Source organism: Hermetia illucens, chromosome 5, assembly GCF_905115235.1.
Source record: "Hermetia illucens chromosome 5, iHerIll2.2.curated.20191125, whole genome shotgun sequence".
Lineage (NCBI taxonomy): Eukaryota > Metazoa > Arthropoda > Insecta > Diptera > Stratiomyidae > Hermetia > Hermetia illucens.
Window position 1 is genome coordinate 94,723,218 of NC_051853.1, and position 23,439 is coordinate 94,746,656.

The 23,439-nt window shown below is 40.6% G+C and overlaps 1 protein-coding gene across 2 annotated transcripts in view; it reads right to left on the reverse strand.

Moving 5' to 3' along the window:
* Window positions 1–23,439, reverse strand: part of LOC119656808 (cholesterol 7-desaturase nvd) — a 44,311-nt gene that overhangs the window by 1,005 nt on the left and 19,867 nt on the right. For both annotated transcript variants that reach the window (XM_038063427.1, XM_038063426.1), the window contains exons 2-6: window positions 14,720–14,900; window positions 7,375–7,765; window positions 1,423–1,729; window positions 1,249–1,363; window positions 11–181 (exon numbers count right to left, since the gene is read on the reverse strand). In XM_038063427.1, coding sequence (XP_037919355.1) covers window positions 11–181; window positions 1,249–1,363; window positions 1,423–1,729; window positions 7,375–7,765; window positions 14,720–14,900 — 1,165 coding nt within the window. The remainder of the gene's footprint in view (window positions 1–10; window positions 182–1,248; window positions 1,364–1,422; window positions 1,730–7,374; window positions 7,766–14,719; window positions 14,901–23,439) is intronic.

Below are 23,439 nucleotides of genomic sequence, written 5' to 3' on the forward strand. Positions count from 1 at the left end.
GCAATCTTACCATGACACTCTCGGCCCAAATCATAAATTTCGTAAAAAATCCGCATTTTCTTGGAGAATAGAACCGATGAATTACTTTTTGCACTAGCGGTTCGACTGGTGTTACGGTTTGCAGAATAGCCACGAGTCCAAAGGTGGACGTTACAACCAATTGTACATATGCCGGACCAATCTGGAAAATTACGAATATTCCTTAAAATGTTTTACTTGAATGCATGTATGTATGTTATTCAACTAATCTATGATAAATGCATCCAGTTTTGTTTAGATTTCGTCGCAAAATGTGTAATTTTTCATTGATTGCCACATTCTACAGAAACAAGGCTTTATGAAAGATTGCCTTGGAAAATATTAGAGATTAGAGAGATTTTATTGGCTGAAAGTATCTAATTTAAACAAATATCTATTTCGGGGGCCAACTGTCCCCTTCTTCGGTTTTTATCTTTTGAAAAATTTCGACCATTTAGGTTTTTTTAGCTGTTCATATAATTATAATAATAATTGTTGGCGGATCAGGGATCAGGGTCTTGAAGTGTGTTAGAGCATCCTGTGAATTATAAAGTTGTATGCCGCCATCTTATATTGGAAATCGTGGTTTGAGGTGTATGTGGTGGTTCGTTGTGTCTGGGTTGGTTTCCTGTAGATGTTGAATTCAAAATCCCCTCTCTCCCGGATAATTTTTAAGTCTAGGAGCGGTATCTCCCCTTCTTTTCGATCGCCATGATGAAATCGATGTTCCTATGTGCCCGGTTGAGTTTCCCGAGGATTGTTCCTGCTTCTTCCCTTTTGATAATTGCTAATACGTCATCTACGTATCTGATCCAGAATCTCGGGAGTGCCCCAGCGTCCTCGAGTTCATCGTCCAGACTCTTCATAAATACCTCGCATAGCAACGGTGAGGGCAGTTGCCCATTGCTGCCCCGGAGGTTGTTTTATAAAATTTATTCCACTCATGTATGTGAAGGCCAGTTTCTTATACAATTTAGCCTTTTTCCTCCATTGGGATGAGTTTTCGTGTGTCGTGATTCATTCCTCGAACAAGCATAGAGCTTCTTTCATCGGTGTGCTTGGGAACAGCTCTTTTACGTCGAAGGATACTAATATTTCATCACTTTGTATTCCTCCGGCTTCGTTGAGTCTGGCAATGACTTCTCTGCTGTTTCCCACTGCTCGTTTTCCTATTTTTATGCTGCTTTATGCTATATTAGAAGTAATTCCTATCTTTAGTCCGAAGCTTACCTGATTTGCTTGAACGTCTAAATGATGTAATTCCAATTTATTGAATAACCTTGTTGAATGTTCTAAAATAGCGGTCGCAATATGCTTCTCGTTTGGATTCGTGCTTGATCGCCAGCTGTAAATTAAAATAATTGAAATTAGAAAAACATTCCAAAGTTATGCTTAGAAAGTCACCTTGCGTCCCACCAATGATTGAGAAATGTAGCCCACGATGCTCTGGTAAATCTTAAATCACTTCCCGTCAAAACGTTTGGTCCGTGAACAGCAATTAAGTGGGCATTATCCGCACCATTTTCAGGTATTTCTTGTATGTGGCAGTTGATTAGGAATTCATTTCGACCTTGGTAAATCCATTCTTCAGTTTCGATTTCTTTAACGAGTGGTATATGCCATGGATCTTCGCCTTCAGCATGATGCCATATAAATATAGCTCCGTTGATTTCATTTGATATCCATTTTTTCAGTTTCGTGTTTTTAAATGCTAGAACAAGATAGTTTTGAATTTTAAGTAAATGAATAGATGGGTAGATCTAACTGCATGGTTTTAAGTATTTGTAAACCCGAGCGTCTGGGTTAAGTAGATTTCAATGAGAAAATGTGGAAGGCATTTTAAAACGCTTCACACCATCTTCTTTTTTGTTTTCAAGGTTTTGTGTGAAACGAAACCTTATCAAAATCGATTCAATGTTTATCTGTCTGTTTGTCTATCACACCCGAGTTACTCGGAAACTGCTGAACCGATTATCATGAAATTTAGTGAGAATAGGTAGTCTGTGTGTTCCTTTACATGCAGCGAGCGGCACCATTTTGTGTTGAGTTTGAAGGGAGCTTTTCATATATGTGAAAGGGTGGTGTAAATTTGTTGCCACAGAATATAGTCATGTTGGGTAACAAATGAAAGATCTCTGGAACTGGTCCTATTTCTGATATTAGGTGAAACATATTGGTGTGAGGACTCAAAATGGGTGCTCCAAAGAGTGAAACAAGTCTCATTCTCAGAACCTATCAAACGGAAAAATCTGAAAAACAACAGTAATGCATTTATATGAATTTTAGGCTTCAAAATACATACCGTTTCAATATCAAAATCAAAACGGTAAATGGCTAGATTCAATCTTTACCAATATTTACGAAGAAGCGGTAGTTAGACCAACTATTGATGCCAAGAACATTTTCTCTAATTTTCCCCATCACTCCACCCTTACAGTTGATCTCACCTCCACGGATCCTCTCCTCATATTCGTACAATAATGAAATGTGACTTTTTAAATGCTCACTATGAGAGCATTAGACATTTTTTCAACATCATGGATTGGATTAGTTCCCTTTTAGCTTCGGATCTAGATGGCTTCGTAGCATCGTTCTATCTTTCACGTCATCAACTATTATGTGCCAAAGTTAGAGACGGAATAGACTGGCGGAACCCTGGCTTGATAGTAACTTAAGACATCTAAGGAACAAAAGGAATAAGTTCCACAAAGCTATGAAAAACCGTTACAACATTAGCGAGGACCTTAAGGGGAAGTACGATATATTTTTCAAGGAATTCACCGTAAAATTCCACGAAGCATATGAGTCCTATGGATGAAAAAATCATCAAAAATCCTAAGAAATTTTTTGACTTCATCAATATAAAACGAAAGACAACCAGTTTCCCTACTTCCTTGTTTAGAGAGGACATATATTCTTCCCGCCTACAGGAAATATGTGATATTTTCTGACAACTTTCAAATTATTTTCTGTCCAGCTTTTATCCTACCGCCTAAATGGAAAAAGGACGCTATCTATACAGACTTTAGCAAGACTTTCGACCAGGTCGATCATCATGTTCTATTGAGCAAATTACGTAACTTCAGTATATTCGGTTCCTTACTCAGTTGGTTTCAATCCAATCTTCTGAATCGAACTGAATTCGTGAAGTTTCAACGACATCTATCCAGGAGGATTTTCGTGTCTTCTGGAACACCGCAAGGTAGTCATGTATGAAGGTTCGGATTCAGTTCTCCTAATATATCTTATAATGTTCTGTGCCCCTCACGATTGCTGTTTCTCCATTAATCTAAATGAAATTGTCCCCTCAATATACACGAATTTGCCTAACCCATACTTGCCTTTCAGAATTGTGTCTCTATCTTGGAAACAAAGGATTGGAGAGAAGCCTCACAAGATTTTCCATGTTGGTTTTGCACTCAACAGGTTCGCTGGCAATTTTTTGCGAATGTGATGTCCAGCCCTTCTATCCAGAAATTTTAGCGCGGGCGATGTTAATCTAATGACTGATCTGAAGTTCTTTTGGTTCTTGGGTCCCTTTTCAAACGTTGGTATGGAGACCTAGTCATCTGCCAAGAGGAAAACGCGTGGCCCAAAGCAGGACTCGTTAGAAAAATATTTCCTAGAAGTCGGTCTAGGTGCTCTATACTCTTCTTTAAAATCGTTAGATAGATGTCATCCATGCTTTTAAATCCTCAAAAGATAACATAGCAGCTTTTGACTTTTCACTGGTATGTTTACCGCTCTCATAGTGTTCCAGTACTTCACTTACGTCATACATGTCTGAGAAGCGATAAACTCACGCAACTTTGCCCTTCCATAACTTTGTTAATAATGGTTGCATTTTTATGAAATTATTCATTCTATTATTATCTATAAATCTACCAATTTTTGTACTTCTAGGATGAACTTAAGTGGGGTTTCCAGGTAAATTTCTAAAATATGGTAATATGCTGTTATTAACTTTATTTAAGTAGATATCGGAATGGGATGTATTTTGAGGTCTAGATTTCGTATGGATGGACCTTTGCGATTTTTTTTTTTCAGATTTTTCGGCCGGATAGGTTCTGAGAACGAGACCTGTTACACTTTTTGGGGGTCATATTCTGGGCCCTCGCTCCTCTACGTTTCAACCGGTATCAAATGTGGGACCAGTTTCGAAAAGTACTAATTGAGCCTTTTAATTTGCCTCACATGGCTAACTCTGTGAAAAAAAATTACACCCCCCTTAGACGCAGCAGAAAATGATGCCACCCATTGCATGTAAAGGGATTCACAGACTACATGTTCTCACCAAATTTCGTGACAATTGGTTTAGCCGTTTCCGAGTAAATCGGGTGTGACACACATCGAATCGATTCTAATAAGGTTTGGTTTCACACAAAACCTTAAAAAATGATATGGTAGAAAGTAATAATAATTTGACAAAACAATTTTCTACAACAAATCAGTGTTATCAAATCTTGAAATTAAAGCTAATGTGCGTATGGCAGACACTTCCCCAATCCATATTGGGGAATGTATGTTATTGACAAACTCGCACCTCTAAAATTTATATTTACATAAATTCAGTGATTTTTCGTCGATTGGTGGTAATTTTCCCAATTCTTTACTCTTTTCGTCTTAAAAAATGTCGCCTCTGTGTAAGGCACGACCCTGTACTTTTCATCTTTAACCAGTTTCGATATGAATTTTTAGACTTTCTTCCCCTCATCCCACTTCGTCGTAACGTACGCTTCTTGTTTGTATGTCGTACAAGAATCCTGAATTATCTTCAGGTGAAATTTTAAAAGAAATTGTAAACCAACCAGGGGGAACTTTCTTGCGGCGCGAACGACATACATTCTGAACAACTCGTTCGCAAATATTGAAGAGCATTGGATCATCATCAATGATGTCTTCATATCTAGTGAATATGAAGCTGTCACTCACGTTGTAAGAATACCTCAGAAGTCCTGGCAGAGTGCGGAAACGTAGAGGCAAATAGGTGAACCCAAGGACCTGAGAACACCGTTGAGGCCTGGAAGCGGATCTGGATCTTCGTTATCGTCAAGAAGTATAATAAGGATGGCGGCAAACGCCGTGACAAAGAGAATTCCATCATTCGGTTGGTGGAGGAAGGAGAAGCTGCTGCAAATAGCGAAGATTCCACTACCATATAAAGCATCTTGAAAAAAACTTGCAGGTGGTCGTCTCTTTCGCTGGTTCATCCAGGAACTGAAATTTTAGAAAGGGCACTCCATGATGACTTTGAATCGCATAACATCCGGTGAAGTTCTAACTCCTGTGACATTTCAAAACATAAGCGAAATTATCTGTGCTATCAACGCGCTCAAACAAAGTAAAGCCGCCGCCCTTCCCTCTTCGAAATTGTTCCTTGTAACTTCTGTAGTCTTTGCAGAGTTGTTACTTCCACTAATCCGTTACTCCTGGGAATCTGAGATCTTACCCAATCAGTGGCGGAAGGGGATAACCGTTGAGATTCTCGTTTTGAATGTGGTAATTGGAGGGGTATGTATGTACACTAAATGTGCCCTCAATCGGGTCGCCAACGTAAATTAGAACATTCATTGCAATATGATGCTAACGCCAAGAAGACTACACTAATTCTTGTGTCACAAGTAAAATCCATTGCGTTTGCACTTTGTACACTTTGTTATATAGTATAATATTTACACATGCTAAGCTTAATTGGAGATCAAAGTTGATAGTGGAAGTTTGGCTAAAATAAAACGCGCATCTAAAATTAAGAGCTTTGTTTATTTTTTTTGCTAGGGGATCTACTGAGATCCATTACTCACGTTTCTTGCTGTCGCAAAAAGACTAGCAAAAATCATCCTGGAATGTATTTAGAAATATAATATATTGAAGCAAAGCAGAGAGCAGATCGGCTTCCACTCTGAATTCTCCTTTACTAGCCACGTTAGCACACTTGGGAGCATTGTGCATCGCGGTTCAGATTTTAAATCATCGCACCAACTGCTTTGCCTCTATTTTAAGAGGCTTTCGACTGCGTGAACGGGGTGTGTATATAGAATTTTCTACGTAGAAGGAGCATTCCTCAGAAACTAGCAACTATTACCAGAGGAACAATGTTCAAAATGTTACGTACTATTATACATCGAGGTAAAACCGCAGAGTAAGTTAAATGTAGAGTTCAGCACGGATCGATTCTGCCGATGATACTTTTTTTGCTTGTTATCGTTGACGTTCTTGATATTTCTTTGACTAAAGGAAGCTTCTCGGCAAATCGATAGCGTTGACGCGTGGCTGTGATTTACACGCTATGAGGTTAGATATTGTCTTCTATTTGTATTTAAGTCTAAAATTGATAGACCAGTAGCTTACTCCAAACTACAATTTTATTTTATTATGTATATATATTTCGGGAGTAACTTACTCCCTTCATCAGTACAAAGCTTTGTACAAACCATGATCCCCTCATGCGACACGGTCTCGGACTGAATCTGAATAAAATATAATTCTGACGACTAATAACAATGAAACAGGCACTATCACTGGCAGTGGCAGTTATCTGTCCAAAACTGAGCAATTTAAATATCTCGGATCAATGTTATCAGCGCTATTAAATCCTTTCAAGCATCAGCGCACCCACGATGAAATAGCGTCACAATAACTAACGTAAGTATCAAATTCAAAATTTACCGCAATGTTTTGTCGCCCTTTATGGCTTTGAGTGCTGTCCTATAAAAGACAATGATGGGCGCCGCGCGGTAATGGGGACGAAAATATTACATTGGATCAGTGGCGTAACACGCCATGATCACATCCCAAATGAGCTCAGCTGCGATCGATATGGGGTTGTATAGATCATGGAAAAAATGCGAGAGAAGCGTCTTCGAGGGTATGGACATTTAATTCGCGATTGCGGGAACTCACTTGCCAAGATTGATCTGAACATCGAAGTTAATGAGAAACGACCAAAAGCCCGCTCGAGACAACAATGCCTTGATCCGCTAGTTGGTGATTTGAGAGCTTCGCGACTCCATCCAGATCAGGCCTTTTCCGGACAAAATGGCGAAACCGATCAAGACAAGCCGCTTCTTAGCTGGGCAAAGGCTGAAGAAGAAGAAGAATATATAACTAGGAGCATACATATATATATGTATATAACTTTCATTTTTCCAAACCCTATTGTTAAAGCCACATCTGCAACCAATTTTGCTAGTGTCTTTTTACAAGCATTTTGTTCGCATGCAAACCTTCACAGTTCACATTTCCGAAAGTGACTCAGTAGTGAAATAAATAAAATGTAGGCTTATGTGCAACAAGAAAATATCAGACAAAATGTGGGCATGTTTTATACTGGCTTTGAAATGGGTTACTACTATTTACCTGTATCTGAAGAACTGTAAGCTGCATTCACACACTGCCCATCTGACCCGCGGAATGCCCACTGATGAAAAGGACATTCAATGCAATCTCCTCTTACCGTTCCTCCTACAGCTATGTTTGCCCCCAAATGTGGGCAATATGCATCTAGTACATGAGCGTCGCCTGATTCTGTACGAAATACAGCAAAATGTTGTCCGAGGCAGGATACATCGATAACTTCATTTCGCTTTACATCGTATGATTCTGCAATAGCAAACCACCCATTTGGAAATGGGGGTGGCATGTGATCATTTGTAGTTTTTCTCAGCTTCCTCGCTCTATTGATTGCTTGAATTTTACTCTCTTTGCGACGATTTTTAGTTAAAAATTCATAGCCAACTTCTGTGAGATCCTACAAGATACATGAATTATTAGTGTATACTTAAATTGGATAAAAATATATATACGTATGTTAAAATAAAAAAGTAACTTCAGGAACTAAGTACGTTGAACTGAATAAACGTTACAGGTGGTCATCAACAACGCGATACGGTACAACAATCGGTGTCTTTAAGCATCCCGGTTTGCACCGTGTTTTACCAACTCGATACCCCTTGTGGCGTCTTGGCCTGAGGTAGGGAATGCCATGCCTTCCTTTTCTACAATAGCCATTTTTCTTATAGACTTTCTGGGGTGGATCATTCTCACCGAAGTATTAATCGACCCAGTGGCCGGATTATAAATTAATTACTGATGTCAGGTCGGCTTGGTGAATAAACCTGACTTTGCCGTCTTGCTGGAAGCTATGACCTTTTGAACCCCATGTTCGTACCATTCAAATGAAGAACAATAATTATAATATTGAGCAAAGAGAGAGACGAGAGGAGTTAGAATGTCATGCAGTGGAATCAAGTTCAAAATTAGACTGCCGTGGACACTGCAACCAACAAAGATCCATGATCGAAAGGTGAAAAGAAATTATTTCTGCGCTGCGATGGCCTAAGACCAGAAGAGACTCTCAAAAAGACTGAAGATAGACAATAGAAGAAGCGAACAAGAAGGGAGCAACAGAGATTAGTCCACAAGAGGGAATTCTTTTAACAAACTAAAAACCCAACCCTATGGAGAGGGAAACCTCGTGTAATTTAGAAGCCAAGAAACACGCTTTTGACCAGGTTGGATATTCGTAGATTGCACCACTGAGGACGCGGCGGAATAGCTCAAGACTATAGTGTCTAAATTATCAGGTTGGAAGGGAGCAGAACTCATGGGCCGGAGATGATATACTTGGGGCACACCTGGTGTAAGCCTACCTTCCCAAAACTGAACCAATTTAGAGGAAAACTAACCACATAGACGTATGCATTAGAATGCCGCTTAACACGTTCACTGCGGCAAACGACACGGTGACGTCAGCCGTCTTTTGTTCTCCACTCCGGCGGTCATATTTACTTTACCCAAGGCCCCTGCCTTGCAGGCCCTCTAAAAGGTTTAGTTCTGTCCTCTCTAGGCTCCGAGAAGGATCAATTAACCACGTTCTTTCTTTGAACTCCTTTTGTCGGCTTCCTAAAAGGGTTGTCCAGGTTTTCCTTTACATTTCTAAATAATAACTTGGTTCAGTAACTGCACGTTGTGGAATTAGATACTTAAAAAAAAATCAAGTGTTGCGGGTTTGCCCGCATAATACTGTTCTCCGGAGCGGCGGACGACAGAGTGACGTTCATTAATTATTTTAATCCATTCGAACATAATTAATAAATGTAAAACAATGTCATTTCAACTCTAAAGAAGGCTTATTCGCAAAAAAATTGGTTAGGTGGATGAAAAAGTTAATTTGCTTCGAACCCGCAGTGAACGTGTTAACTACAGATTCGCATACATATATTCCTTTCGGAGCTTCTGTCCGTGTGACTGTCTAAGTCCAATTTGAAAACGGCGGGGGAATTTGTAAAGTAGTTGAGATCACGGAGTTTCTAGACATGATAGTGGGCTAGTTGGGAGAAAAAATTTCTATGTCGAATCATTGAATAATCAGATTTACTCTGTAACCAACTCTGAAATAGACGGAATAGTAAATAGATGGAATAGCTTGAATGCAACTCTGCATGTCATTCACATTGGGAGTAGCTATACACTACCCACCTTATCGGGGGCGGAAGTCCAGCTGGTATAAACAGTTCAGAATTTACGAGTACATCTCGATTCCAAGCTAACGTGAAAGCATAGTATCCGAGAACAATATTAGAAATCCTCCAGATCGCAGGTAGGATGCTGTAGGATTGCGATAGGTAAGACCTAGGGACTTCATCAGCACAACGGATATAATAAAGTTCATTTTGATATAGGCATGTATCGTCTAGTGGCGAAGAAAAATGGCTGATAAAATGGCCACGAGTCTTTTGGGATTACTGAGCTAATAACTTTCACCGACGGGTCAGCCATCGAAGGCGAATCGGGGGCAGGAGTTTTCTCGTGAAATCCGATTATGGAACTGGTCCGACCCCTCGGAATAATGACGACCATATTCCACGCGGAGATATATGCCATTTCATTGGCAGCAGAAGTACATTTGCGACACTATTCGAATCTGTTCCGACAGTCGGGCAGCATTATCAGTCCTAAACAGCAACAATATGTCAAGCCAGTTGGTGTGGAGTTACTACCAGTTGCTGCTGAAACTTGATCAACTAAATGAAACAATCTTGATGTGGATGCCAGGACACTCAAACATCGCTGGTAATTAGGAAGCTGACAGACTAGCTCAGCAAAAGCCTGGTTCTACAATGATGGGGCCATAGTCAACTTTTGGCGTTCCATTATTCAACTTCAACTCTAATATGAAGAGTGAATTTGGAAGGATTCACGCGTCCGAGTGGCAAAATGTGAACTTTTGCTGTCAGGCGAAAACCCTTGTGAAAGAATCCGGCTCCGCTAGAGCAGTATTTTTGTTATCCCTTAAGAAGTGGGACATAAAACTCTTGTAAAGATTTTAACGGGATACTGTTCCTTAACCACCATATGGAAAAAATTGGGGTGGTGATTTTAGCTAAATGGAGTCAATGTGGGAAGGAGAGGTGGGCCTTTTCATATGCAGCTGCCTAGCGTCCTCAGATCTCAGCCGAAGGTAAGGTTTTCTTCAACGAAGAACTTACGCACTCTCCGTCTCTGGAGAATGTTTTCCGGTCCGTGAACCGCCTGCGAACCTCACAGGCGGGAATATATTGAATATGTTCGAGGATAGTACAATGGACCTAACAAACGCCTAAGTGCTTGAAACTGCGGCTCCACCCACTAAATTTAACTAATCTAAACTAAATAATTCCAAGAGAACAGATTTTGTGGTAGCTTAGCTATAACATGGCTTATTATAACTTGGATTATGATATTAGGAATGAACAAAAACAGGAAACAATGATTCAACATAGTCATCTTTGAGAGTTATGAGGCAAGTTGCCCAGTTAAGATCGTCGTCCTATCAAAAAACCTACTTTGGTTGAACACTGGATGAGGATAGAGGTAAGAAAGCTCTCAAATAAGCGAAACTAGGTCACAAATTTACCTAGGTACAAAAAGGCACTGACGACGTGTAGGAACGCGATGATGGATATTTATCGAGAATGAGGAGTACATGGAACAACTTCTTCTCAAAACATATTTTCTTTCCTTTTATTAATTAACGCAGTAATAGATATCAAATAAATAGCTCTGGGTGTGTGATTGCTTTCAACAATGCAATACAAAATTTGCAACGAAATGAGGAACACTTTGGCCTTCTAGATGAACAAAATCTTAGAAAACAAACAAGCACAGTTATCAACAGGTACAATTTTGCTGTCATGAACACAAACTGAGAGAATTCGGTATCCCGACTGACTAGGTTGACCCTGACCAATGTGTGAGGCCAGATAAAAGCAGCAGGATCATTCTCAAGAGCATTTGACATCAACAATGGTCTACGACAAGAGGATGTCCTATCATGCGTCCTCTTTAACCTGGCCCTCGAGAAAGTGATCCGCGATTCTGAGATAAATGCAAGAGGTACGATCCTCTTTAAGTCCACCCAACTACTGGCCTATACTTACGATATTGACATCATGGGAAGAATGGGCCGAGACGTACAAACTGCCTTCATCCAGATCGAGCAACGTCAGCACTGAAAACCAACCAACCAACAACATCAAACCGACCTGGTCAAACGGGAAGAATAAAGATAGGAGAGTACAACTTTGAGACCGTTGATAACTTCTCCTATCTAGGGTCGAAAATCACAACCGATAATAGCTACGATGATGAAATCCGCGCACGGTTGTTGGCTGCCAACAGAGCCTATTTCAGCTTACAAAAACTGTTCCGGTCGAAACCATAGGGTCAAACCTCTTACTGTACACGACAATGATCTTGGCAGACCTCATGTATTCCTCGGAGACTTGGGTTCTTAGCAAGAAGAATTGCGAACTCTTAGCCGCGTTCGAGAGAAGAATCCGCCGAAGAATTTTTGACCCCCTACATGAGGATGGACGATTCCGTAACCTACATAACGGCGAAATCTATTAGCGATACCATGACCGTCAAGTTGTGGATAAAATCCGGCTCAATAGGTTACGGTAGGCGGGTTACTTAATCCGTATGGATGAGGATGATCCAGCCCGGAAAGTCTATAAGGGCAATATCTATGTTAGAAAAAGAAGACGAGGCAGACCCCGCCTGAGATGGAGCAATGGCATAGGTCAGGACGCCAGACAGCTTTTAGGGATATCGAATTGGTGGACGTTGGCGCAAAACCGGGATGTCTGGAGTTCCTTATTAAGGCAGGAATACAGGTCTAGAGTTATACTTATTATATAGTATTAATCTGAAGAGCAAATGTGAGGATACCATAGCAGTCACCTACTGCTTAAAACAGCATTTAATTACCTGGAATACTAATGGGTAATTCATAGCAGAGGGAGCGGACGCAGAGGTCGTGGGCCTAATGAAGAAGTACGGATAAGCATGCTAGTATATTTGATCTCCAAAGGAATTATATGAATATTGCGATCCCAACTAACGGCCAGGCGGTTATCAAAGAACTCAGATCCAACCAGACTGAACTCTAGATTGGTGAATGAATGCTTTGATAAGTAAAATATGTTTGGTATGTACAATAGGGTCTGGAGACTATGGACTAGCTGGGAAGGGAGCAGAAACGCCGTTCTAATGACTGGAACCTTTCTGTGCGATTGGGAAGGGGTTCCTGACCATGGAAGAGAAATAACTGAGTGAAGTATATGGTGCACAATATCATCATGTACAAAATTCCCACGCGCCATGAGATTTTAGGGCGACCCTCTCGTCGTCCACTATGGGAAAGTGAGTTCTATTGCATGGCATAGTCAGCAATGCAGTCGTCACCCTTTCTTATAGTGTGACCAACCTAACAATCGACTCAGTTCATCGTTCGTGATTTTCTAAGAGTACACCGCTGACACAGCGTTGTACTCTTAGTACGATGGTTTGGAACCTTTGAGTAACAGTGGTGGTCACTTTCTATGTGCTGCTCCCACAGAGAGCACAGAGTAAACTAGCTTCCAACTACTTGATGGTGGCGCATTTCCAAATTTTAAACAAAATGGCGGATCTAGTACGGTTAATGCGTTGAACGACATTTAATTCTGTTCCACAGTCGGTAGAAATACCGCTACCAAAATAGAAAAATTGATCGACACCTTTGATGTTCTGCCCATTAATGCAGATAGAAAAAGTCCAATTGCCAGTCAGACCGAGGACCTTGGTTTTGTTGGTGTTTACCTTCAGTCCAAATAAAGAGCTATTTGACTAAGATCCGTATCTTTTTAAGAAAGCAGATAGATGTCATCAGCATAGTCGACGTGATTTAGGAAAGACGTCATGATTCATTGAAGTCCTTCAATTTAATTTGCAATTTATTAGGGGTTAATCTCCCTAGATTTGAACCGCTGCTGCTTAATCGCTGTGATACTAACCTTTCATCCTTTGGTTTTGCATTGCGTTCGCCCGAGATTATTATCCTGAGAGAAGAATCCCCCGAAGAATTTTTGGCCCCCTACATGAGGATGGACGATTCCGTAGCCTACATAATGACGGAATCTATGAGCGATATCCTGACCGTCCGGTTGTGGATGAAATCCGGCTCAATAGGTTACGGTGGGCGGGTCACTTAATTCGTATGGATGAGGATGATCCAGCCCGGAAAGTCTATAAGGGCAATATATATGATACAAACAGAAGACGAGGCAGACCCTGCCTGAGATGGAAGGATGGCGTAGGTCAGGATGCCAGACAGCTTTTAAGGATATCGAATTGGTGGACTTTCTTCACAAAATCCGAGTTCCTTATTAAGGCAGGCGTAGACCGGATACCGGTTGTTGCGCCGTTGATGATGATGACTTATAAATGCATTTACATGGCCAGTTTATCTATTTTGTGGAGCATTAATAGTCTTTTTTTACTATTATTTGTGGTCTATTCGTTTTTAATGGGACTATGGTTTAGATTTATTTTCCATTTACTTAATGTTGTGTAAGTGATAAGTCTATTAAAATAACTTTTGAAAGATGTGGTACAGCAAAGATCTCATTTGAAAAACATATGCTGCATGCCTTTCGGGGGGAGCGGGAGTGATTCTGAAGGAACCAAAGTTTTCTTAAGGGACCCACAGTAAAGACAAAATCATATTGATCTGGTGGTTGGAGGAAGGGGCGCATCATTTTGAACACGGGCCTCTTTATAACCTTGAGCATTGCGTGAAAGAAAACATTTTGTTTATTGATAATTCCATATTGAGTTCTGTGCAATCCAAGGCTGTACGGTGGAAGAAATTCTTTATGGAATTACATAGTCTTAGCTTTAAGCAATTAAGTACATACGTTTTAAGACCCCCGAATAAAATTTATCAGAAAATGTTGAATTGACTTGATCGGTTGATGAGAAGAAAGAAAAGAATAGATAAAAACATAACAGTGCTAATTTTTTTCTTTTTTTTATTAGACAGGTATATGAAATCAGTAAAAGCTATCTTGAAATTTTTATATATTCTAAGGGATTCCGAGAATCCGTGTGCTTCAAGAATGGAAAGTTGACGAAGATTACTATTCCACGCAAATAGAATTCATGAACCAGAGGGAATTCAATGATTTATTCATGAGACTTAACAACATGTTACTGAGTTATTTTTTTATGGAAGGCGAAGACGAATAAAAGTTCTTTTCGTAGATCATTTTTCCTCTTCAAGCTGATGGCCAGAAATTTAAAGTATTTCTTTACTATAGCAATAGATATATTATGGTTGTTCGATTTGTATAAATATCTTCGTTATAGATAACATTGGAACATTATTGATTAGACTCACCTTCGTCCAATTGACTGGGACATAATGAACCCAATAGAGGAACAGCGCCAATACGAAGCCCAGCAGGATCGAAAAACTGGTCCTGATGCTCCACCAATCGTAAAAGATTGCATCCCAAACTTCAATCCATCCGAAGTTTTGCAAAAGCCGCAGTTGATCGTCCACAGGCAAATCCATTGCACTAAGAACACAAAAATTGAACGATACGATGTAAGAACTCTGCAGTACTTTCTCCTTGTAAAGATATATTTTGGAGAACCCAAATTCAATTCAGAACACGTCCAAACTCCTCGAGAAGCAGCCAGATACTGCATAAACGAAAAATTCTGATCTGATAGTAAGATTGACAAAGGAATGGAATGATAGGTGCGAGGGTAAATACATGCTACCTTTCCACGGTGGCACACTTTGCATATGAACATATACCAGGTCTGGTACAGGAATATATTTCCAATCCTCAGCGTACATCTGATTTGATTTGATATTTATTTATCAACTACCCGAGATCGGGAGCGGGGAGGAAAGCAGTCACCTAAAAGTTATTCATAAGTTCCTGTAGATTTTGATCTGGTCTTATTGGGGCCATAGGATTTGAAACTTTCAATTGAGGTGGAAAAGAATAGAAAATTAGTGTACTTGATATGTGCATATATGTCCGTAAGTGGCCATTAGGTGTAAGAATAGTCGCTGGAAAAGTTTTATATCAAAATTGTGATCACGTAGCACTCAAGACCTTCTAGAATTCGGCTCATAATGAATTTGGCTTTTGTATTCTTAATCAATTTTGTGGGGAGGTAGCCTACGATGTACATATACCTGTATTTAAATGTGCGTAGGTATCTTAGTAGGTTTGCTGAACTTTCTTCTAATTTCCTTTATACGCTTAGAGCCAGCAAAGGAGCGACTTACAAGAACTGTATTCCTATTCGAAAGTTTCATTTCAAATTCGACTTTTTTATTCACAAGTTCAAGGGCAATGGGCTCAAAGCGAAGAAGTTAAGAAATTAACGGACGGAGAAAGACACTCACTAATTTTACCGATAAGATCTAGAAGATTTCGAATTCTATTTAATTGATGGCGAATTTTATTCAATTCATCCTGGAGTGGATCCAGGTTGACCCGCTCCTTTCGCGTACAACCTATTTTATTTAAAACTAATACGTTAATCAAAGTGAAAACGAATTTAATTCCGACCTTCCTATCGAAAACGCGTGTCACACACTGTTCGCCGCAACTCATTAGAAACTGGCTAAATTCCTTAAAAAATAATTGCTGACTTTGTATGTTTTTTATCGTTGTTCCGGAGTGTCTTATACACATTCCAAATCAACTTATTAATGCCACATGCCGTGTCTTCATACGGATTCTTGCATACTAGATCATATATAATACATTTCTTATTTTAGTGTACTCGCAACGACACAACTTTGGTGTCCAATTTAAAATTGTATAACTTTTTGAAATGAAATCATTTGTCAATAGATTAATTGTTCTTTGAGCATTCAATTTCATTTATTGCCTCACTCCCCAATTTATTCTCTCAGATGTTGTGTTGTAATTATTATAGAAATTCCTCTTTATTCTTCCTGAATTCCAATTTCTAAATCAGTTCCAATATTTCAATAATTAATTTCTGTGTCGATTCCCCTGAACTTGCAAAAAGTGTGTCTTCATGCATAATATGCGCGGATATTCACTTCGATGATGGGTGTAGCCCAACAAAACTACATACAGGAGATCAGTCTCTCGGAGCATTGCTTGAACCTGTTTGGTAGAAGAAAAGCATCGCACAAGTTTGACGTTCTTCAGTCACTCTCTGCGCCACATTTTGGTCGTGACTGGCCCTCTAATACATGAACCACATGGGCCACGCGTCAGTTTTAGCACCCCGTACTTATCCTACACATACGCAATCACATTTCGTGCCGGCTAGAAACACGATTTGCTCGTCGTCTTCTTGATGCAGTACCATATCAAACGCGGATGTCTTCATTTCGGAAGTGATCATAAGGTGTTACGCTACTGATCCAACTCAACCTTTTTGTCTCCACAACTGCGATTCATTGGCTTTGGTAGTCGGCCAACACCTGAAAGCATAAGGACGCCACGTGTGACGCATCAGTTTCATAGGGCAGATCACCGTCTGCTGCCTATAATGATTTGAGATACTTTAATCGCTTACTTTAGTGATAGTGCCTATTTCTCTGAGGTCGATCAAGAATACATATGGGCATCTTTGGTATCAAATAAAAGGGCTCAATTGATATTTTTCGAAAATGATTTTATCTTTGATATTGGATGAAACACAGAGAGTAGTAAGGACTCAAAATGTGTGCCCCAAAAAGTGAAACAGGTCTCGTTATGAGAAAAATCTGAAAAAAATCACAGGTATGAATCTATACAAAATCCAGATTTCAAAATACAATATCTGCTCAAATGAAGTTAATAATAGCATATTAATATATTTTAGAAAGCGAAGCGTCAAGCTTCTAGTATTCTGACTGCTGGAGACCAGCTTTGTTATGAGACACTAGGCAATTATTATGTGCACAGCTTAATATATAGGTTGCTGAAGGTTGAATGTGGATATTGACCGTGTCCATGGCAAGGAGAACGAGGAGTGGCGATGAACAACGTTACAGACGCGAAACAATTTTAATATATCTGTTTTGAACTTTACTCTTCGGATGGAGGTCAAGCAGTTTAATTTAATACGTTAGTTCTTCTGACATTGCCAGTGAACATACCAGATGATATTTTTTAAGGATTTCGGCGTCCGCATCCACTTGATGTCGGATCGGACCAAATGGGGAGAAAGCTTGGCCAGAGTTGAACATATTTTTTAAGGAGTGCCGGGTCCTAAGTCCACTTCATATCGCACCCGACCAAATAACATCAAGTCGATGCGGACTTAGGACCCCGTAATCCTTAAAAAAATATATTCAGCCCTAGCTAAGCTTTGGCCCAAAGTATGGGCGGATTTACGCTCAATATAATTCGCAGTCATGTCGTGTTCTGCGAATTATATATATAATATCTGCGAGACGCTACGGTCACGCTGCTCCCAGGTAAGGTAGCAGGTAAGGTAGCACCTGACGATTTGTCTCTGCCCTGGCAAGAAACCATCAAGCTGTCTTCACCTAACATACCAGATGAGTTTGTATGGCAGACGATTAAACGATTTCTCTGTGTACGGGAATGCAACATAGAGAGGGCGATGCTTCTCACGGTATTTCTTCATGAGTAACCGTGCGTGTGTATTGCACCAGTAGTTCCACAGGTCTTGAGGAACGCGTCTTATAGGTATAGTTAACGGTAATTTGAATGATTCGTAATGTGGTTGTCAAGAATGTTCTGAAAAATCTTCATGGTGTGAGATAACAACCGAATCGGACGATAATTTGAACATTCTTCAGAATTGTTTATCTTTCTCAATACTGTTCTTGCTTCCTTGACAATCACATGGTATTCTATCCTACTCAATTACGTGATTGAAGAACTTACTAACCTAGAGTGGTGGTTTCCAGCTCTTTGTTTTTCACAGCTAAACGCTGACGCTCGTAATGATCGGCAGTTGAATGACTGAAATCATTTCTTCTCTTTTCTTGTGAAGTCAACACCGTGCGCATTCATGCGCATCTCAAGTTTCAACAGTGGTTTATTCCGCAGGCAACTTAGAATTATTCTTCTTTTTCTTTAGGCTTTGTCCCGTTTATAAGCGGGGTCAGCTCATCGCGATCGGTTTCGCCATTTGGTTCTATAAAAGCCTGATCTGGATGCAATCACGAGGCTTTCAAATCCCAATTCAGCGGATCAGTCCCCGTTGTTTCAGTTGTTTTTCAGTCGCTTATCGTCGGCTTGGATGTTCAGACCAATCTTGGCAAGTGAATTCTCGTTTGCACGAATTGCGTGACCATAACATCGAAGACGCTTCTCTCGATCGGTGCAATTCTATATTGGTCGCGGAAATCCTCATTTCGGATGTGATCAAAACGTGTTACGCCACTAATCCAACGCATCATCTTCGTCTCCATTACTGCAAGACGCCGTTCGATCACTGTCTTTTATAGTCGGCCAATACTCAGAACTATAGAGAGCGACAGGACGGGCGACATTGTGGTAAGTTTTAGATTTGATACGTCGATCACAAAGAACACCAGTTGTGGAACGTCACTTCATCCAAGTTACGTTAATGCGTGAAGCAATTTCATAACGCAGTTCTCCATTGGCTGATAGCGTTGACCTGAGATATTTAAATCGCTTAGTTCTGAGCAGCTTACAGTCACAGTGATTGTGCCTGTTTCATGGGGATCGTTTTTTAAAAGTTCAGTTTTATTAGATTCAATCTGTGACCGTGTTGTATGAGGCAATTGTTCCATTTTTGGACAGGTTGTTCAATATCAATTTGGCTTCTGGACGCTAGGGAACCATCATCTGCATAAAGCAGTGTATAGGGCGCTGGACGTTGGATGCCCCGTGTGGCAGTGTTCTTAACTGGAACAAAGAGGAGTAGTAAGAGGGCGCTTCCTTGATGAACACCAATGGAGACACGAAACGGTTTTTATATACCCCCCACAGTAATTGAACCCAGTGCATGAGTTCTCCTGGCACTTAATGTTGTCGTAGAGCCTACCGGATGAGTTCGTGTGGCACATGGTCAAACGCTTTCTCTAGATCCAGAAATACAATGTAAATAGGATGATGCTTCTTAGGGTGTTTTCTATGAGTAAGTGCGCAGCGTGTATGGCGTCAATAGTTTCGCAGTTGTTGACAAATTCGGCTTGATTCATGGTTATATCAACGATTTCGCGAATACGGTTGTCAAGAATGCATACGAAAATCTTTATGGTATGGGAAGTTACCGGATCGGATGGTAATTTGAACATTCTGCGGGACTACCTTTCTTTTTCCATATTGGAACTGAGGTACTTTCTTGGCAGTCAAATGTTCAAATGTTCTTCCTTCCTGAATAACCTGATTAAAGAATTCACTGAGCCACAGTGTTGGGTCCCAGCTCCTCGCATTCCAGGACTCAGATGCGATGTTGTCAGGTCCTGTTGCTTTTCCCTATTTCATTCGTTTTATTGCTTCCTCAACTTCAATTACGCTTACAGGTGGAACTGGTCCAAATATCGGCAATAATTGTGGAAGTGAAGGATGAGCAAATTCTTCAGTTGAAATCTGCTCAAAATATTTTGGCGATCTATCCGTCGCGGCTCGTCTGTCCGTAAGCAAAGTACCATTCTTGCCATTAACGCAACAGGAGTATTCGATATCCTGTGCGTTCATGTCGGTTTTTGGCAAGTTGATACAGATCCCCTTCGCCATCCCGAGTGTCCAGTTTATCATAAAGATCTTTGTAATGAACCGCTCGGGTAACAGCGATCGGTTTCTTCGTTCTTATAAATTTGCCAGTTGACGTGCGTTTTATTGTCGAGAAACTTGTGGTAGAGCCGTTTCTTTTCACGGACCCTCATTTGAACATCGTCTCGGTTGATGTACCGCTTACCTGACTTGGTGACTCCGAGGGTTGCAGAGGCCGCTTTCTGGATCGTGTCTTTCACTTAGTTGCACGATTCTTCCACATTCGTAATGGTTGGTAATCACATAATTGAGGCCATTTCTTCTTTCTTCTCACGAAATCGTCACTATTTAATGCGCGGCGGGCCCGCGCGTTTCTTACGCTGTTTTATCGGTGGCTTAATTCGCAAGGTGACAATCAGCATCCGATGGTCTCATACGGAACCGCTTTATGAGAATATAGTCGATTTGCGTTCTACTATAAAATGTGGGAAGATGAGACAATTGTTTGATGAACTATATACTCATAGGTACAAGGTCATGGGTGTTCGCATCGATTATACACACGCCACCCTTTTTGCGCGTTTCAAACCAAGCCTTTTCACCCACATGACCATTAAGGTCGCCGACAATGATGATATAGTTATTAGCAGGCAGGTGGAGAAGGCATTTTTCTCAACATCAGGTCGACCTGTCTGTGGTGCGTACGCGGTGAAGAAGTGAATAGTGCGATCAGTACAATGGTGAGTATATAATGGTGAGCTTCATCAACCGGTCATCAAATCGTTCGGCTTTTTTAATGGCATCACGGAAACCCTTTGAAATGGCAATACTAACGCCATATTGAGCTTTTAAAATCATTTTAAATAGTCAGAACATCTTAGCTGCTGAGTGCATCCAGGGACCACGAACGAAGACGTGCAGCCTTTAGGCATCCATATTACCATACCAAGACCATAATATCCAGTTACAAAAGTAAGTATGCATCTTAGAAGTGTAAAGTGTAAATTGTAATTGAAAAAATGTTAGTAAAACAATTGTTCATCACAAAACCAAAATTTTTGTTAATTAGGGAAGAAAGCTTTAATGTTAAAAGAAAAATATCGAAGGAAAATCAGCTAAGATATAAATTTAATGTCAGAAAAGTAAGCATGCAAAAAAGTTAATAATAATTCATAATACAATAAAGAGGCCTTTGGTTTGGTAAGCATTCACGACGCCAGATATTCTGTCGCAGTAAGGTTGGGGTCATTATCTTGTTGGAAGTTGGAGGACCCTTCCAACTCCCAAAAGGTAACATCCCCACCACCGTGCTTAACAGACTTCTGTATGTTTTTTGGGTTGCAGCTTGCTGTTAATTTTTTTCACACGGTCCACGGCTCCACGGTCATCTGACTTAAATATGTTAGATTTCAGCCGGAGAAAATGAATGTTTTCTAAAAGTTAGAGGCAAATTTTTCTTAATTTTTGCGAAGTTTACCCCTTTCCACGGCTCTTTGAAATTGAGCATTTCCTGGGAGCTAGTGCTCCCAGAGTATTAAAGAACATTTTCTCGTTCGAACAATTAGTCCCTTTTCATAACCATCGAACACGCCAATTTCCTCGAACTTTTGTACTTTTCCATAACTTGTTGCACAGTAGAGTGACATTCATTTATTATTTTTGCAATTTCTTTCTAAGATTTCTTCCTTAGTTAGTACTCTTTTATTAATTTTTCAAATTCACTAGAGGTCGGCGAATAATATTACAAACCGCGCTTGAATTCCGCAGCCGCTCTATCGTGGGGAACTCGAACTTGGCAGAATGGAATTTAACAAGGGCGAAACACACCCAATATACTTATAACCCACGTTATCAGCTTTACCGAAGAATTGTCATGGAAGAGCAACGTATGACGCAAAATGTCACGTGCTGCACCGAGGTAAAATCTCGGAGGGTTTTGAGGTCCAAAGCGGAGTCCGCCAGGGATGCATCCTGTCACTAATATTATTTCTTGTTGTTATCGCTAATGTTTTTCATGCTGCCTTGTCCGGAGGACCGCAAGGAGTTCAATGGAAAATGAGATATTTCCTCAAACACCTCGACTAAGCTAATGACATTTGCTTGCTCCTTCACCGAGTCATGGAGCTTGACCAAATGGCTCTGGATTTGAAAAGAAAGTTAAGTAGAGTTTGACTGAAGATAAACACCAACAAAATCAAGGTTCTCAGTCTGACGAGTCAATGCACTCTCCCTATCTGCATCGAAAGCGTCGATAAATTTGTCCATTTTGTTGTTTTTGCGGACGGTGGCACTGAGCTGGATGTCGCACGGTGAATTAACAGCGCTAGATCCGCTTTCCCTGCCCTGTCTAAAATCTGAAAATTCAGTTATCTCAACATTAAGATCAAGTTGAGACTGTTCTCTGCTAGTGTTCTTTCTGTGTTGCTATTTGGAAGTAGCACATGGAAAGTGAACTCCACTGTTACCCAAAAGCTCTAAGCTTTCGTCAATATCTGTCTAGGTCGTGTCATCCGAGTGCACTAGCCTGACACTGAACAACTTGGTCGGCGCACTCCTATGCACTGTGATCGGAAGACAGAAGTCACAATGGATAGGTCAGGCATTAAGGAGGGGCGCAAATTGCATTGCGAGCTATACCATGCAGGGGAGTCTACTCTCCCAAGATTCCCGACGCGTGGATCGACCCAAGGGCACTTGGCGCAGAACAGTAGATGAGCAGTGCGAGCGTCTCACGAAGCCATGGAGGGAGCTGAAGCTCATTTCGGGTAACCGGGAGCGATGGCGCGTAGGTGTGGTTGACGCGCTATACCCCACCAAGGGGTGTGTATGGTGGGGGAGAAGCTACTTGCTTCTGAGCACTCAGGCCGTGTTGGCCCATTGTACTCCACCAAGGGGTGAATGACAACTATACACATATGTCTATATGATTGACTTTGGTGTTACTAAAAATGTGGGGCGAGAGTTGACAACGAGGGAGCCGTGCTATGAGCTGTTTTCAGGCTACTCGCCCGTCATTATAACACTTGAGAGCGTATCTCCTTTAACAAGCAAGTAGGAAATTAACAACCAAATCAACGAACTTGTTGAATTTCCGTAAGTATATAAGCACTCATCTGCAAATCAACACTCCCGTAAAGGCCAGAGGTGAAACATAAAAAGACCTGTTGAAATTCAATAAAATAATGACTATGGCTGCATAGCCTCTACCTCAAGCCCATGTATCGCCAATCTTCCAAAAAATAGCGCACCGCATAGCATACTACAGTTGTTGCGAATAAAGCGTAAGTTGGGAAAACAATGGCGGGCAGACCTCCAGATCTAAAAAGCAATTGGCTGGAGCAAGCCGATCGCTTCATAAAGCCCTTAAGGATTAACGGGAACAGAAGTTACAAAATTACTCACGAGGTTTATCACT